Raw genomic sequence first — 13,850 nt, 5'->3', positions numbered from 1 at the left:
TTTAAATAGACCTCTTTAGTAAGCATACATTTTGTGTATTAACTTACCAATAACAGCAAGGTTACACCACCAACTCCAGATGYTGGCATCTGGCCTTCCAAATGTGAGAAGTTATAGTAGGCAAGAAGAGAACCTCTTTTGTACAAGAAGTTGCATTTTCAGAGCAAAATATTTTACTGACATTAGAAGCACCTGGTGCAAGTTTGAGGCACACAACCTGCAAGATGCYATTTCTACATGCACTCCTCAGAGTGCAACCCTGCTTTAAATTACAATACATATCAGGGTACATATCACTTTCAAAATGTGCAGAAAACTGAGCCTGTGCCTCACTGCCTAAAAACGCAAGAAAAAAATCAACACTAACTTGCTACATAGCTCCCATCTGCCTCAAAGTTCTTCGCACCTGCTACTGGAGAACGCATTTAACTTATATTGATCCTGTAACTAAGCAAACTAGGCTTTACTTAAGGAATYCAAACTCTACGACGCTGCTCTCCTTCGAAATCAGTCCCATCAATTAACCGCAATAGCGCAAGGCTGTTCGGGGAGCAGGTCACCATAGGCACAAGTCCGTCTCCTTGCGACAAGTCACGGAATTGTTTCATCTTTGTAGCTTCAGCGTAGAATTCCCTTCTACGGACTGCGGCCTCCTAAGTAGACGGCTAGTAACCGCAGTGATCTACCTCCCTTTAGAGGAGCAGATTATCTTGTGGTGTGAGAGTTGGTTTAACTATCATAAAAATTAACTTTAAGGAAAGTACCTGCACACTTTAGATTAAGTCTCAAGAGAGAAAGAGAGAGAGAATATAAGTAATCCATGGTGTTCTTTAGCATTTTCATTTTAGTATTTTCTCAGATTTCACCATTACTCCTTGGAAATTTGTTGGTACAAAAAACAAAGTATAAATCTGTGTCAAAATGCAAAAGCAACAACAACCACCTATAAATCCAAGAATCAAAATTTTATTCAGCTAATTAAACATGGAAGGAAGACCTTGATACAGAGACAAAAAYTATTTGCCATTTTAGGCACACTTTCTATAAAAACAGTTCTCACTTACAGGAAAAAGGCATTTTAATGAACTTCTCAGTTCACACATTCACATTTCTTGCAAGTCCTTGGCATAAACAATTTAAAAATTCATACTGAATCTTTCAGCTTTTTATTTTTATTTGAGATTCTAAAGGGCTGTATTGCTTTTTAATAGAGGATAGTAACAGYAATTAAAAAACCCCACTCTACAGCTTAACTCTGTTTTATGATTACACCCGCTACATCCTTCAATCATTAACGCATGCTCGAGAGCACTCTGAACGCTCGATCGTTTGGACTACCCAACTGGGTTACCTCACCTCCATCGCTTTACACAAAACACACATCATTTATAGCATCACGTCAGCGGTACAGATGACAAGCTTTCCACCCGGTATTAATTATTACTCCTGCATAAGCCACAGGGAGCCTAACGCTGTGCTTCATACAGCATGTCGTATGTATTCATGCCACACACAGGACAACTCGCAGGACTAGGTATTTTCTTCCCAGAAATCTAAAGGAAAACATGCTGTGAAGAAACAAGCTGAAAATATACACAGAAAATGGAGAAGGCTTCACTGCCTGTCCTTTAAAAATCAAAAAATCACCTCAATAACATTACCTTAGGCGTTTTAGCACAAGGAACCGGCTGACGGATGCATGGCTGGCTGCACTGCAGCACCGCTTTTTTTTTTTTTTTTTTCTTCTAATTTGCAGTGTTACCTATTTAATCATCATATAACTGACTTCAGAATCAAGGTGGTAAATCCCATGCCACGTAAACCCTTTTATTTAAGCCAAGGCCAACCCTGCAGACTTTGCTGGCATTTATGTTGCTTAGGAGGTACAGCTCCTGTTTTGGCAGGAGCTCCTGCTGTAGATGGTTATTTTGACAAGACTTTATTTCGCTTTCTTTCCTTCCGAGATTTAAAAAGCACAACTTTGCTACTACGGCAGACTCCACACAAGGCACACTTTGCTCATTTAGTGTAAACTGTATTCCCCCACCAGCAGATCACTACTTGCGGATCCGGCATTTGATAACAATAACTAAACGTAACTGAATTCTGTTGAATTTACTCAACCATCCATGGCAGAGGCAAGGAGGAGAGAAGAGGAACAAGGCGTTTCTGACTTAATTGCAGCGTTGACTTATTTTCAGCATGACAGAAAAGCAGCTTGCTTACATTAACATAAACTTGAGAAAGGAGGGCTAGAGAAGCAGCAGAAAAGGTCCCTGAACTGGTCATAGCACCAACCACAGTCAACGCAGACGGAAAAGTCGTACAGCCCTATACCTCCTCAGCTCCATCCCTGCGACTCCTACRCCGTATCGCCCCAAGCCCTACTCAACTGAAGATGCCCTCTGCRACTGTGGGCAGCTCGGAGATGGAAAGGATCGCAGACTCCTTAGATTTAAATCCAGCAGTGGGAGGCTGAAAGCCCTTCCAATTTTGTACATCTGCATCGTTACCTAACGAATCCCCTGTGCATCTAACATCCTGCTTCCCCCCATGCCCAGAACAGACTGGTGTTTCACGGTTTCCTTTGCCGGATGCTCCCAGTCGAGCACCAAGCAACTGCTCTGCCTGAAGCTCTCAGGGGGCTTGACACAGTACACGGGCACAGAGCATGACTTCTAACAAAACACCACGATTTTGGGAGATACCAACACTTCAATAGCTCACTAGAGCTACACTTAAGAGGTACAGCATAAATTCAGACCAGGATTCAGCGTGCAACAAGTTCACACCATGGATCGAAGGTAAAAAACTGTGCTTTTGTACGCGTGACACCTCACCCAGCCGATGATGGCTTCTATAATAGAGAAGCAGTAAAGCTATCTCCTCCATCTACAAATTGCAGGTTCATGACCAAGTTGGGGCATGCCTCCAGCGGAGGTAATAGGGAGAAATGCTGAAAGATGGTATATTTGCATATAAGAACATACTTACGCTCACCTTCAGTGATCTGTCTCGGAGCCAGTGTTCTTAGCTATACAGCGTCTGATTGCCCCAAAGAAGCGCTGACGGCCTCACTGACCACATTTACACACACAAGTCTAAAATCAGATGGGATGAATGTCTGTTAGGCTTTCCTTTTCTTTTCTTTTTTCATCCACTGTCCTGCAACCCAGCCTTAAAGCTTTAAAGGAAAAGGAGGCTTAAGCTAAATCAATGTCTAATTTTCCAACTCATTATTGAAATATCCTATGATTTGGGAAAAGAGACAAGAACTTATCTAAATATTAGACTTATGCAAAAATGTGTACTATTTGTAACTAATGATTTAGGCCAAATTTACTGATACCTCTTTTTTTTTAAGCTATTCTGAGAGTAGGTATTTTTCCATAAAGCAGCAGCTGGTTCAAAACTCTGTTAATATGATCTTAATTTGTTAGAAATTCTACCTGAAAGATAAACCAGCTTTTACAATTCCCTTAGTTCAATATCAATTTCTACGCTGCAGATATTTAAGACAGTGAGGTTTAATTTAGTAACATTTGCATTATCCCCAAGGATTACTCAAGAACATTTACATGGAAAACCATTTTGCCTGAATTGTATGGGTTACTGATAATTTGGATTGGGGTTTCTTAATGGTAGATATATATATATATATATATGTATATATGTATATATGTATATATACATGTATATATGTGTGTATATATATATATATGGAGATATAGAGAGAGGGAGGAGATGTATATACATGAGGGATGTTGGTAATGCAATTTTAAGGGTGTTCGTCAGTGTACATATGTGTATATCTACATACATATACACACATATATACACAGACATACACAAGCTCACAAACACCCACTCAAAAACTGTATTATCTCTCRTTCATCAACATGATTCCAAACTTTAAAAAGTGAAACAAAAGAGCAAGAGAAGCATCCTCCTTTCTCCAGCATGACTCTAAATAGCATGAGAGGTTCAGGAGCACTGCCGAATGCCACAGACGGACTAAAACAACTTTCTGTCCTTCACAGACGCTCACTGAGTTATTTTCCAGCCTTTTTTTTTTTCCCCAAGCGAAAATTTGCTAGCATGCCCAGGTGAACAAAGAAGAAACCACACAGCACTGCATAAATGCACAGAGCGCCGCATCTTCCACGGAGGCGCAGTTCTGAAGGCATTCCTCCGGAAGAAGGGCAAGAAAGGAAAACATAAATCCTCAAGCAGATGTATAAAAATTATGTTAGAGAAAAGACACATCAGGAACAGCTATTCACTGTGTCTTCTAACAAAAGAATTAGGGGACAGGCAACAAATTTGGCTTGTAGCAAGAAAAAATAAAACACCTTCCAAGGAAACAAAGAAAGAGAGTGGATGTTAACGGGTTATGGCTGCTATAACTATGGTTGCTGGATCTGAACTTTTTGCAGTAATGTGTAATCTAAAGCTCATCCCAGCAATATGGCTTATATATTCACTCAAGCTTACACCAAGGGAAACACCGTGGTAATTCTACCTTGAAGAAGTTAGTGATTTGTCACTGATGCATCTTCACTAGGAAAAGGAGAGAATTTCCGTAGAGGCCCAAAGCATTTGTACAAAGCTTGGTGGCTGCCGTATGGCTGCTCCGGTTGGGAAAACAAACCGTTCTGGAAAGACGCTGAAACTGCAAAGTGCTACGAGCGCAGCGTAACAGAAGCAAAAGCTGAGGTTTCAGCTTCGGCTTGGCCTCCAGTTGTCACCGCGTCCAAAGCGAYTGCTTTAAAGCAGCGTAACCCAACGTGGGGAACAAGCCTGCGTTCCACGAGCTTCCTTCCGTCGTCGCCCCAGCTAGGCTGCGAACGGCGGGGAAAGGGAAACCTCCGGGTCAAGGCACTCCTCCCATGGAGGCAATGCTCTTCGGGCTTTCAGCACTTAGCTATTCACACGCTTAAGGAGAGATTTTTAGAAACATGAGAAACATGTTCTGCCCTACCTCTATTACTGCCTCTTTGGAGGAGGGGAAACAAAGGTAGCGAGTCGGACACAGGCACAGCACAGGCCCGTAAGGCACCTACCGTAACATCTGGTGCCCTGCCTTGCAGTAAAACCTCGCAATTCAGCAGTGGGCTTTCAGCCAGAAGGATCCCATCTTCATCCTCATTAACACCTTGCTGTTGAGGGCTGGTTTGCAATTGCTTTTTCTGCGCTGCAAAAATCTGTTCGAAAACCATACAACACCTATGCAGCACAAAGAAAACCATCCAGAGAATGACGGAGTTGACTTAGTTATTGGCTTTCAGGTAACTGGAAAAGATATTCTTTCARAGAAAAAGCTTAAAATGCAATGTTAGCAGTATTTACAGCTCACTCTTGCTACACCTGCATTGCACTGCTGACACCTGGGTCACTCCTGGCATCCCTTTTGCAAAATTTTGGCAAAGCTGGCTCATCCGCCCCTGAAAGCGCGATTAAAGGAACCAAAATTTGGGATTTATATTCAGAATCACAGCAAGCTTTCTTTTAACAAGCTTGGTTGTCCCTCACTTCGGAAATATGGCAGTGCACATGCCTTTTGCCATCTCCGCAAAATTCCGTCCACAGTCAGACAAGTTAGACTGATATTGCCGCATCACTAATGTCCTTTTAAAATAGCTGCTGTAATTGTAGCTTGGGGACTTTCTTCAAASACTTGTGCTCAAATGGCTATGTGCCATTAGACCACACAAAATTCACTGGCTGATATTCAATACCTTTGCTGCATTATATTACAATATCACAAATGGTCCTCCTAGTCTTAAAAAAAGATCAAGGCTTACAAAAAAAAGAAAAAAAAGAAAGGTCTACAACAGTTTACAGACTACAGGAGCCGGATTTAGAGAACTACAAGCAGAGCGAGTCAGAGGCTCTGCTGAGGCTGGGAGTTCTGCACAATAGTGGTGGGCAGCAAAAGTTGGACCTCAGTACATGAAAACACTACAGAAGTGATTTTCTGTGGATCGTAAGGAACTCTTTGGTATTTGTTTGAATTCACATTTAGTATTAGAAACGTGTATCTTATGTAAATAGGAATTTTGGGGGCCCTGGGTCTGAGCAAGTCTCCTCATAATTTCAAATATTTGTTTATAAGGCTTACAACTACTGATGTAAGGTTGATGCTGCTAATAAAGGACAAATACGCAAAAATGACTCAAAAATACCTGTAGTTGTTCAGAGGATTTAGTTGAATCCATAGGTAAATTATTTAACCTCATAAATATTAAACTATACTTAAAAAGCAGACAATACCATGAAGTATAATGGCACTGACCGATATTCCAGTGAGATTATTATATATATCCTCCCCACATTAGACTCTTTACTGCAAATCGTTTGTATTTCCAATGAACAAGAATCATTAACAGAACTTACATTGCATTTTTCAGAGGAAGGAAAGACTTTTAACATTATCAGCTTCCCCAAAGTTATGCTATATCCAAAAAGACAGAATACTTTTCCCAAGTTTGAGACTTCTACAGCATCAGGTTTAATGCAACATTTTCTGAATCTATTAGTGAAGTGAAGCCTATTATCAAGATACAGCATAGAGTTTAATTAGAAACAGAAATCAATAATCTACAAAGTATGAGAAAGGTTTTAGCAATCTCCAGTGTTGCTTCAAATTTCATTCCTAGAATCGTTTCCAACAATAATGAAAGCTTAATGCAAAAATAAGAGTTACCCAGACATACTACTCTTATTACAAGATTTAATTTGGTTTTCAAGTATCTACGATTTCCTGTGAAGGACGGCACTTTCTCTTACCAAAGCATCTGCCAGAGGTTAAGATCTGGTCAGAGGTACTTTTAGAAGATTCTTTAAGGCAAGGCAAGCAACATTTATTTTATTTTATTTTATTTTTTAAAAAAAGGAATTCTTAAGGAAATTAATTCAAGCTGGTTAGTAAGGGTAGAGGCACCTAGTAAAAGCAAATTTGCTCTTTGTGCAAGACAAGGAAACCAAATGGGCAGGACTGGATACTCTCTCTGCCACCCGGACAGTAGATACGGCAACGGTGACCAACGCAGATGGGGAGCCAACCTGCCTCCTATGCATTAAGAAACTGTAATTTTCTCACCATTTCATGAGATGTTAAAAAAAGATGTTATGAATTGTAATAGGAAAGACAACTGCATCTGATGATCTAGACTTAAAAGTGAATCCCAATATACCATAAGCAGTTCACCGAAAGAGTCTTCTCAAACAGGACTTCATGATACTGTGATCTCCCAGGAAGTATCGAAGTATAACAAGCTGGATGCCATTACTGCAGTTAAACACACATATCCTATGCAACATTTTAAAGTCTCTCCCTGGAAGACACGAAGTTCACAGTAGATACTTAAAAATCAGCTGGAAATAGCTGTGGAGCTATTTGATTGAAGCCTTGTGATAGTGTAAATCAGAACCATTTTTTCAAGCTATTTTTAAAGCCTGGCCAACAGCTTTAGACTACATTGCTCCTCAGCATAAACAACAGTAATTAAACTCGTAATTAAAAATAGAAAAGAATTCAAATAGCAATTGGGGCATAATCATAGCTAGGTTTTCAGCTAAGATCTTCCAATATAAAACTCAAAATAATTCATTGCCTGCCATCGATAACCGTAAGGTTTTGCRTATCAGTCCTATTAGTCCAACAACAAACAGCATGGCTAAATGAAAAATAAAGCTGAAGGACTATAAGTGGTACAAATTATTTCCAAGAAAATCAACCTACATATACTTCCACAGATTTGGGGAAACTAAGTTTCTTTCCTCTTTGGTGCACCAAAGCTTTGCTCCAAGCTTTAGAAACACTTGCACCGTCTCAGAATTTTTTAATATATATATGTATATATATATTACAAGGCAATTAGATGTGCAGTGTAAAGAGAAGAATGTTTCAAGTCTGACAGTCTAGAAGACTAATGCAGTAACAATGTAATAATTTCAAATCTGATCTGTGTCACTGCAACTATTTAAAAACCTATCTACTAGACAAAATCTAGACTTTATCTAGATTTATTATTTAAATTGCTACATAGTAGCTGTACAGAAAGCACAAATATGTTTTTTTTTTTTTCCCTATACAGCTGTAAAAACAGCAGAAAATATATGTTTTGCCAGAGTCAGGAGTCTTCATTAGCATATGGCTATAAAGCTACACTAAAACATTTCAGGTATTTCCTTTCAAAGCACAAAAGCGATTTCTATCAAACCGCTACTTCCTTCTGTTTTGTTCCCCCCATACAATTCACTCTGGCAGCATCAACGAGGCGGTGATCAAACAGCTGCAACGTTCTCCCTCAAATTCACCACTAAAAAAAAAAAAAAACTTTAAATAAAACTTTCCTTTAATCTTTTTTCCAGTTTTAATAAATCAACACCCTAAGGCATTTAACTCGTCTTGTTGAAGGCATTACACAGCGAATGCTGTGCTAGAGGCCGAAGAGCTACATTTCTGCAACTCCCCCAAAACACCGAAACGTAGCAAATTGCATTAATTATATAATTTGCACTAGCAATACAAAAATGGATGTATTTTTTCTTTTTTTCTTTTTATTTGCACTGCGACTCACAATAGCCTGCAGTAAATATCTCAGCCCAAAGGGAACCCTCCCTCCGAGGGCGTCCGCTCCGGCCCGGGCGACGGGAAGCTCCGGCAGCGCTCCGGCACACGTCCCGGCGACAGCCGCCGTCCCAGGGGCCCCRTGCGTGCTGACAAATGTTCAGTATGTCCCAGATGAAGAACGAACTTATAACCCGCTCAGTACTTCACCGCTGTGGGGGCTCTTCCAGGCCGCAGTTTTCCACCCAAACAGGCCAACCGCGTTTTAAATAAACTTACTACTCGTTTCCCCAACTTTTCTTTCAACGCTTTCCACTCTTCTCCAATGGGAACGCTACCGATTCGTTCACAGCTGACAAGAGCAGAAGGGTTTTTTTTTTTGCAAATACATATATATGTARATGTATATATGTGTGTGTAYRCATACATRCACACATACATGTGTGTRTATATATATATATTTATAAAARTTATATAAAGGATATATAAACTAAGCATTAAAACAATACAAGACTCCTCAAGCATTTCTTGTAATTACACAGGGCAGCCTGTTCAAAGGACAATGTTCAAAGCACGTGAAGGTGATATCTTAAAGCAATGCAATCTTGAGCAATGCGATAAACTCCCTTAGGTTTTTTTTAAGTTCAGATTTATCTGAATTCAAGAGTGCCAAACTGAAGAGGAAACCGCGAGCTCTCTGGGTTGATCAGCACGGGTATTTTTACGCGGTCCGAGAGAAGGCATCTCTGAGTACCTCCCCTTTACCTTAGGCCAAAAGGCTCAAGYGGCACCGAAAAACCCGCTGTGCCTTCCCCGAGGCTCGGCACCCGAGCGGCGGGCCCGCCAACGCGGCCGTCGTGACTCGAGCCGCTCTGCCCTTCGACGGCGACGGGGAGCGGCCGCGCTGCTCCGGCGGCGCGAGGGCAGCGGCCGGCTGCTCCGCCGCTGCCAACCCCCTCCACAACAACGCGTGTTAACTTCTCCCTCCTTCGTACATTAAAGCATGCAGGAAAGATGGCCTGGAAACAGAGTAACATTTAATGAGCACCCTCTGCGTTTTATATGCAATTCAAGCTTACACCTGGGTAACGTGAGTTATTGCTAAGCACCTGCAATTTTCAGTAAATCGGCACCTTGCACTGCCACCCTGCAGGGAAATCTCGGGAAGAGCCATCGACGGGAACGCTACTGCACTTTAACTGTCCTAACACTGTCAAATAATGCCATTTTACCCACACTTAAGCGAGGGCTTGCAAATGAGTCACTGAATTGCCATCCTGCCATCATGTAATGATGAAATGTTAATAGGAAAGAAGAAAAATTGACTGCATTAGTACAACCTCTACTGTGCTACTGAAATCTTCTAATAAAAAACCTCAGTTGCTTCAAGAAAAAGATGCAGACAAATAGATGAAACAAAAATTACATACCAAAAACCCGGATTTCTTTTATGAATTTCTCCCAGACTTTAATCTCTAAGAATGATATAAGCAGCCTAAAATAAGCAGAATCATACAGTCATTAGGTGGGAAAAGATGGCAATTTTTCTGGTCTCGAAGAAAATGATACAATGATCAGACAATAGTTACTCAAACTATTCAACCCTTTACTAAATTACGTAATGGAGAAGTGCAATTACTCTCTGCAGTGAATTCTTGAAGCTGAAGGGAAGTAGAACTAAGTAAGATTTAGAACTGAGAAATAAAATCAGAAATGCAACTTTCCAAAACACATTCTGAATAATCCTTAATATATTTTAATATCAAAGCATTAGAACTAATAACATTTTGTCCCAGGCCTAAAAAAAAAAAAAAAAAAAAAAAAAAAAAAAAAACCTGCAAGGTGAAATGATTAGTTGGCAGATCAGATTTTAAAATTTTACAATCAAATAAATAATGAATCACATTACATTATGGAGCAAACCCTGCTCTTGGATCACTTCCATCCTCAAGTGATCGGGCAGTGTATGCTAAATTAAGGCTGTAATCTCAGTCTTAATAATGATTTTCTTAGCTTAATTGTGTCATATCACTAACATTACCCCTTTCTGCCACTGCCCATAAAGCTCAAGGCACCATGCCAACTCTGCAAAATATGTAATCTGGAAATAAATTAAGCAGCAGCATACACCGGGTAACCTAAAACCATCATAAAGTGCTATTAATCATAAGACACATAAGTCTTAAAAAAGACATAGCATCAATTTTGTTCTAAGCCTAAAAACCAAGAGGGGAAACTAAGGCGCGTAAAACTCCGATACCACGAACAAATACGCGTGCCTCGAGTGCTGAACGCTGACAAACCCTGTTTTGGCCGTTACCGTTCAGCCTGTAGRCAAGCCTTCCTTAAAAGTCGTTCAATGATTACATTTTATCCCTTCAGATTTATTTTTAAGACCAACTTTACTGTTCTGCAATCGCTTGAAAGATARGTCAGCAAAGTTCTTAGGAGGATATCAGATGCAAACCACTGATGCRCAAGTCAAAGCTAGCTGAAATACTTTAAAGCGATGCAAAACTCCAATTTAAAAGAAGAAAGTGTACTTCTGCACGATATGTGAGAGTAATGAAAAAGTYGAACTTTTAACCAATTTTCTCTGCTCCCAAACAAGTCTACCTTATTTGTGTAGGTTATATAAAGATGTTTCTAAATCAGTGCTTCAGCACTGCTTCTGTGAAAAATAGCTTCTTGAGTAAGCAGGAGAAATCATTATACACATAATAAAACAGGAACTTACTAATCAAGTATATTGGCTTTTATCTTCTGGTGAGCTCCTTGAAAATAGCAGTATTTTTAAGGATTATGAAAAATGTTTTTTATAGTGTCCACTGGCACGTCTGTCCAGACAGGCCAATGAAACAATTACATAAGCAAATTTCTCATTTCAATATTTATGAAAAACACAGTTCAAATAATAAATCAGAGAACCACATAACACGTAAACTTCCCTCCCCCCCCTTTTTCTTTTCTTCCAGGGGACCAGAGCGGTAAGTGCTGTGCCTACCTTGAACCGTAAGCTCTGCCTGAGCTTCGGCCGTCTCGTTCCCGGCGTCGGCTATGCAGGAATACGTCCCAGCATCGTCCTCCGCAACCTCGCGGATCTCCAGGCTCCCTCCCGCAAGTAAAAGAAATCTTTCATAGCTGTGCAAAACAGGACATGTTGGTAATTAGATGGAAAAATGTATGTAAACAGAGTATCAATGTGGTAGTGTACATAAGTTCTCTATATGAAATATCTAAACAAACTGAAGTGTTTATGCGCAGTATTTCTGGGTGCCATTTACGAGGTGTCGGGTTCGAAAAATTTTCTGCTGGATGGTCAAATTCCACACTTGGGCTTCACAGTTAAAACCAAGTGCAATAAATCAACTGCGCACAGGCAATGCATCTTTCTGCACCTTCAGCTTCAGCCCTTCTTAATTAAATGGGATCCACAGTATTTAGACAACAACTAACATTGCAGAAAAATGAGATAATTCAGTCACATTAGCAAAAACGTAAGCATTCAGAGACRCAGCTGGAATGGCTTCGGCACTACCTGATGAACTTGTCTGGAACCAGAAAGTCAGGGCCAGGGAGGTGGGAGAGGACAAATTTTTTCCAAAACATTAACTGAAGAGCATGTGACAGCAAAAAATCTTTGTTTGATCTCTATAGCGTAGCCAATATACAATTACTTTTTCTAGTTCAAATTTTTTACTAGCATTATGGTATTAAAATCAATATTCCTATCTGAGTAGAAATATAAATTATTATGACACATAGCTGTTTGGCTCCCCAGCTACCATGTTAATATGGATTTATGGTGCTATTATAATTGTTGACTAAATTTTTCATTCGATATATTTAAAAACTGAACAAATATAACCATTACTTGAATTAAGAGGAAAAAAATCTGTCTTAAAAGAGAGCAGGGAAGYTGCATGCACACGAGGAGGCAGCAGACTGGCTGTTCTGGGTACGAACCAGCAACTAACGGGTTACTAAAACTATTCAAAGTTGCTAAGTATTGTCATATTAGGCAACAAAAATTAGCCCCCTGTAAGGTCTCACAAACTACTTGAAGTATTTGGTAATACTTAAATGAATTCTTAAACACTGCATATATAACAGAGTTATATAGGTTTTGACCATCTAAATGTTGTTCCATACTTTTAAAATCAAAAATAATTATTACATCTGATTATTTTGAGAAAATCTAGAAAAAATAGTATCCAGAGTTTACCAATATCTGATCCAATGTAAGTTCATTGCTGTTAAGAGGAAACAAAAATTTTATCTTTCAAACTGCTTGACGATTCCTTCTCTACACATTAGCTGTGGAATAATTCCGGGCTTAAAGCAAAATTGCTTTTGTTATAAAATAGAGAGAAATCTTGATTTTGTAAGGATAACAAAGCATTTACACAAAAGGAGTAAAGCAATCAGATTGTAGATACCAGACACAAAGAAGCATCTTAATACAAAAGCAACAATACAATTTAAAAAATTCATTAAAAACAGATTGATTATTCATATGTCAGGGAATGGCAAAATCAAATTCAAGCTTTTTATATATGTTTCATATTGCCTTTAGTTACACTGTTACACACATCCTCAATACACAATTTCTTGAGCAACTCTGAATACCTAGTCATACTACTTTTATATTTCAGCATGAGAAAATACAGTAAATCTTTATCAGTTCACTGCATTCTTTTAAGGGTCAGTTATACCCTCTGAGGGGTGGTGTGGAGAGGCATCTGTTTTTAAATTATTCCTCCCAAAACATCTTACAATCTCTTTGCAGTCCTGGTAAAGTACAGCAAATAAAATTAGACTGCATATTAGGTTATTCTGTTGAATCTACTACCAGAAAAATCTCCATAATTTCTCGGCTATGTTTAACCTTTGCTCAGTTGGCCAAGTACAATTCATTTAATACAAACCAYTCAGAGGCCCTGGCAAAAAATAATACATAATCAAAAATATCAGATATTCATGTATGGTATTAAGGAAAAAGTGCATTTTATCTAAGAATATGGTTATACAATTCAAGACTATTTTAATACATACAGCAAAAGCAGAAAATTAATGCTGCACATGCAACCTTGGCTTTGCAATTTCCTCATTTTGGAAAGTGATTCATAATACAGCACGGTATTTGCTTGAATTCTGTTGGAATTTGCTGTAGACTTTTTTTTAAATGACATAAAAGTATTTTGTTAAATTGAACAACTCTCATCATTCAAGAATTAGTGGTACTTTCATAGCTTTATTAAATATAGTTATTATT

The 13,850-nt window shown here is 39.1% G+C and overlaps 1 protein-coding gene across 6 annotated transcripts in view; it reads right to left on the bottom strand.

Moving 5' to 3' along the window:
* The window catches only part of NEO1 (neogenin 1), a 131,707-nt gene that overhangs the window by 89,669 nt on the left and 28,188 nt on the right, over positions 1-13,850 (bottom strand). For all 6 annotated transcript variants that reach the window (XM_085300739.1, XM_085300745.1, XM_085300740.1 and 3 more), the window contains exon 4: positions 11,580-11,716. In XM_085300739.1, coding sequence (XP_085156865.1) covers positions 11,580-11,716 — 137 coding nt within the window. The remainder of the gene's footprint in view (positions 1-11,579; positions 11,717-13,850) is intronic.

This window comes from Rhea americana, unplaced genomic scaffold (assembly GCF_003343005.1).
Source record: "Rhea americana isolate MKP2758 unplaced genomic scaffold, rheAme1 scaffold_168, whole genome shotgun sequence".
Classification (NCBI taxonomy): domain Eukaryota; kingdom Metazoa; phylum Chordata; class Aves; order Rheiformes; family Rheidae; genus Rhea; species Rhea americana.
This window is presented reverse-complemented; position numbering and strand designations above follow the sequence as displayed.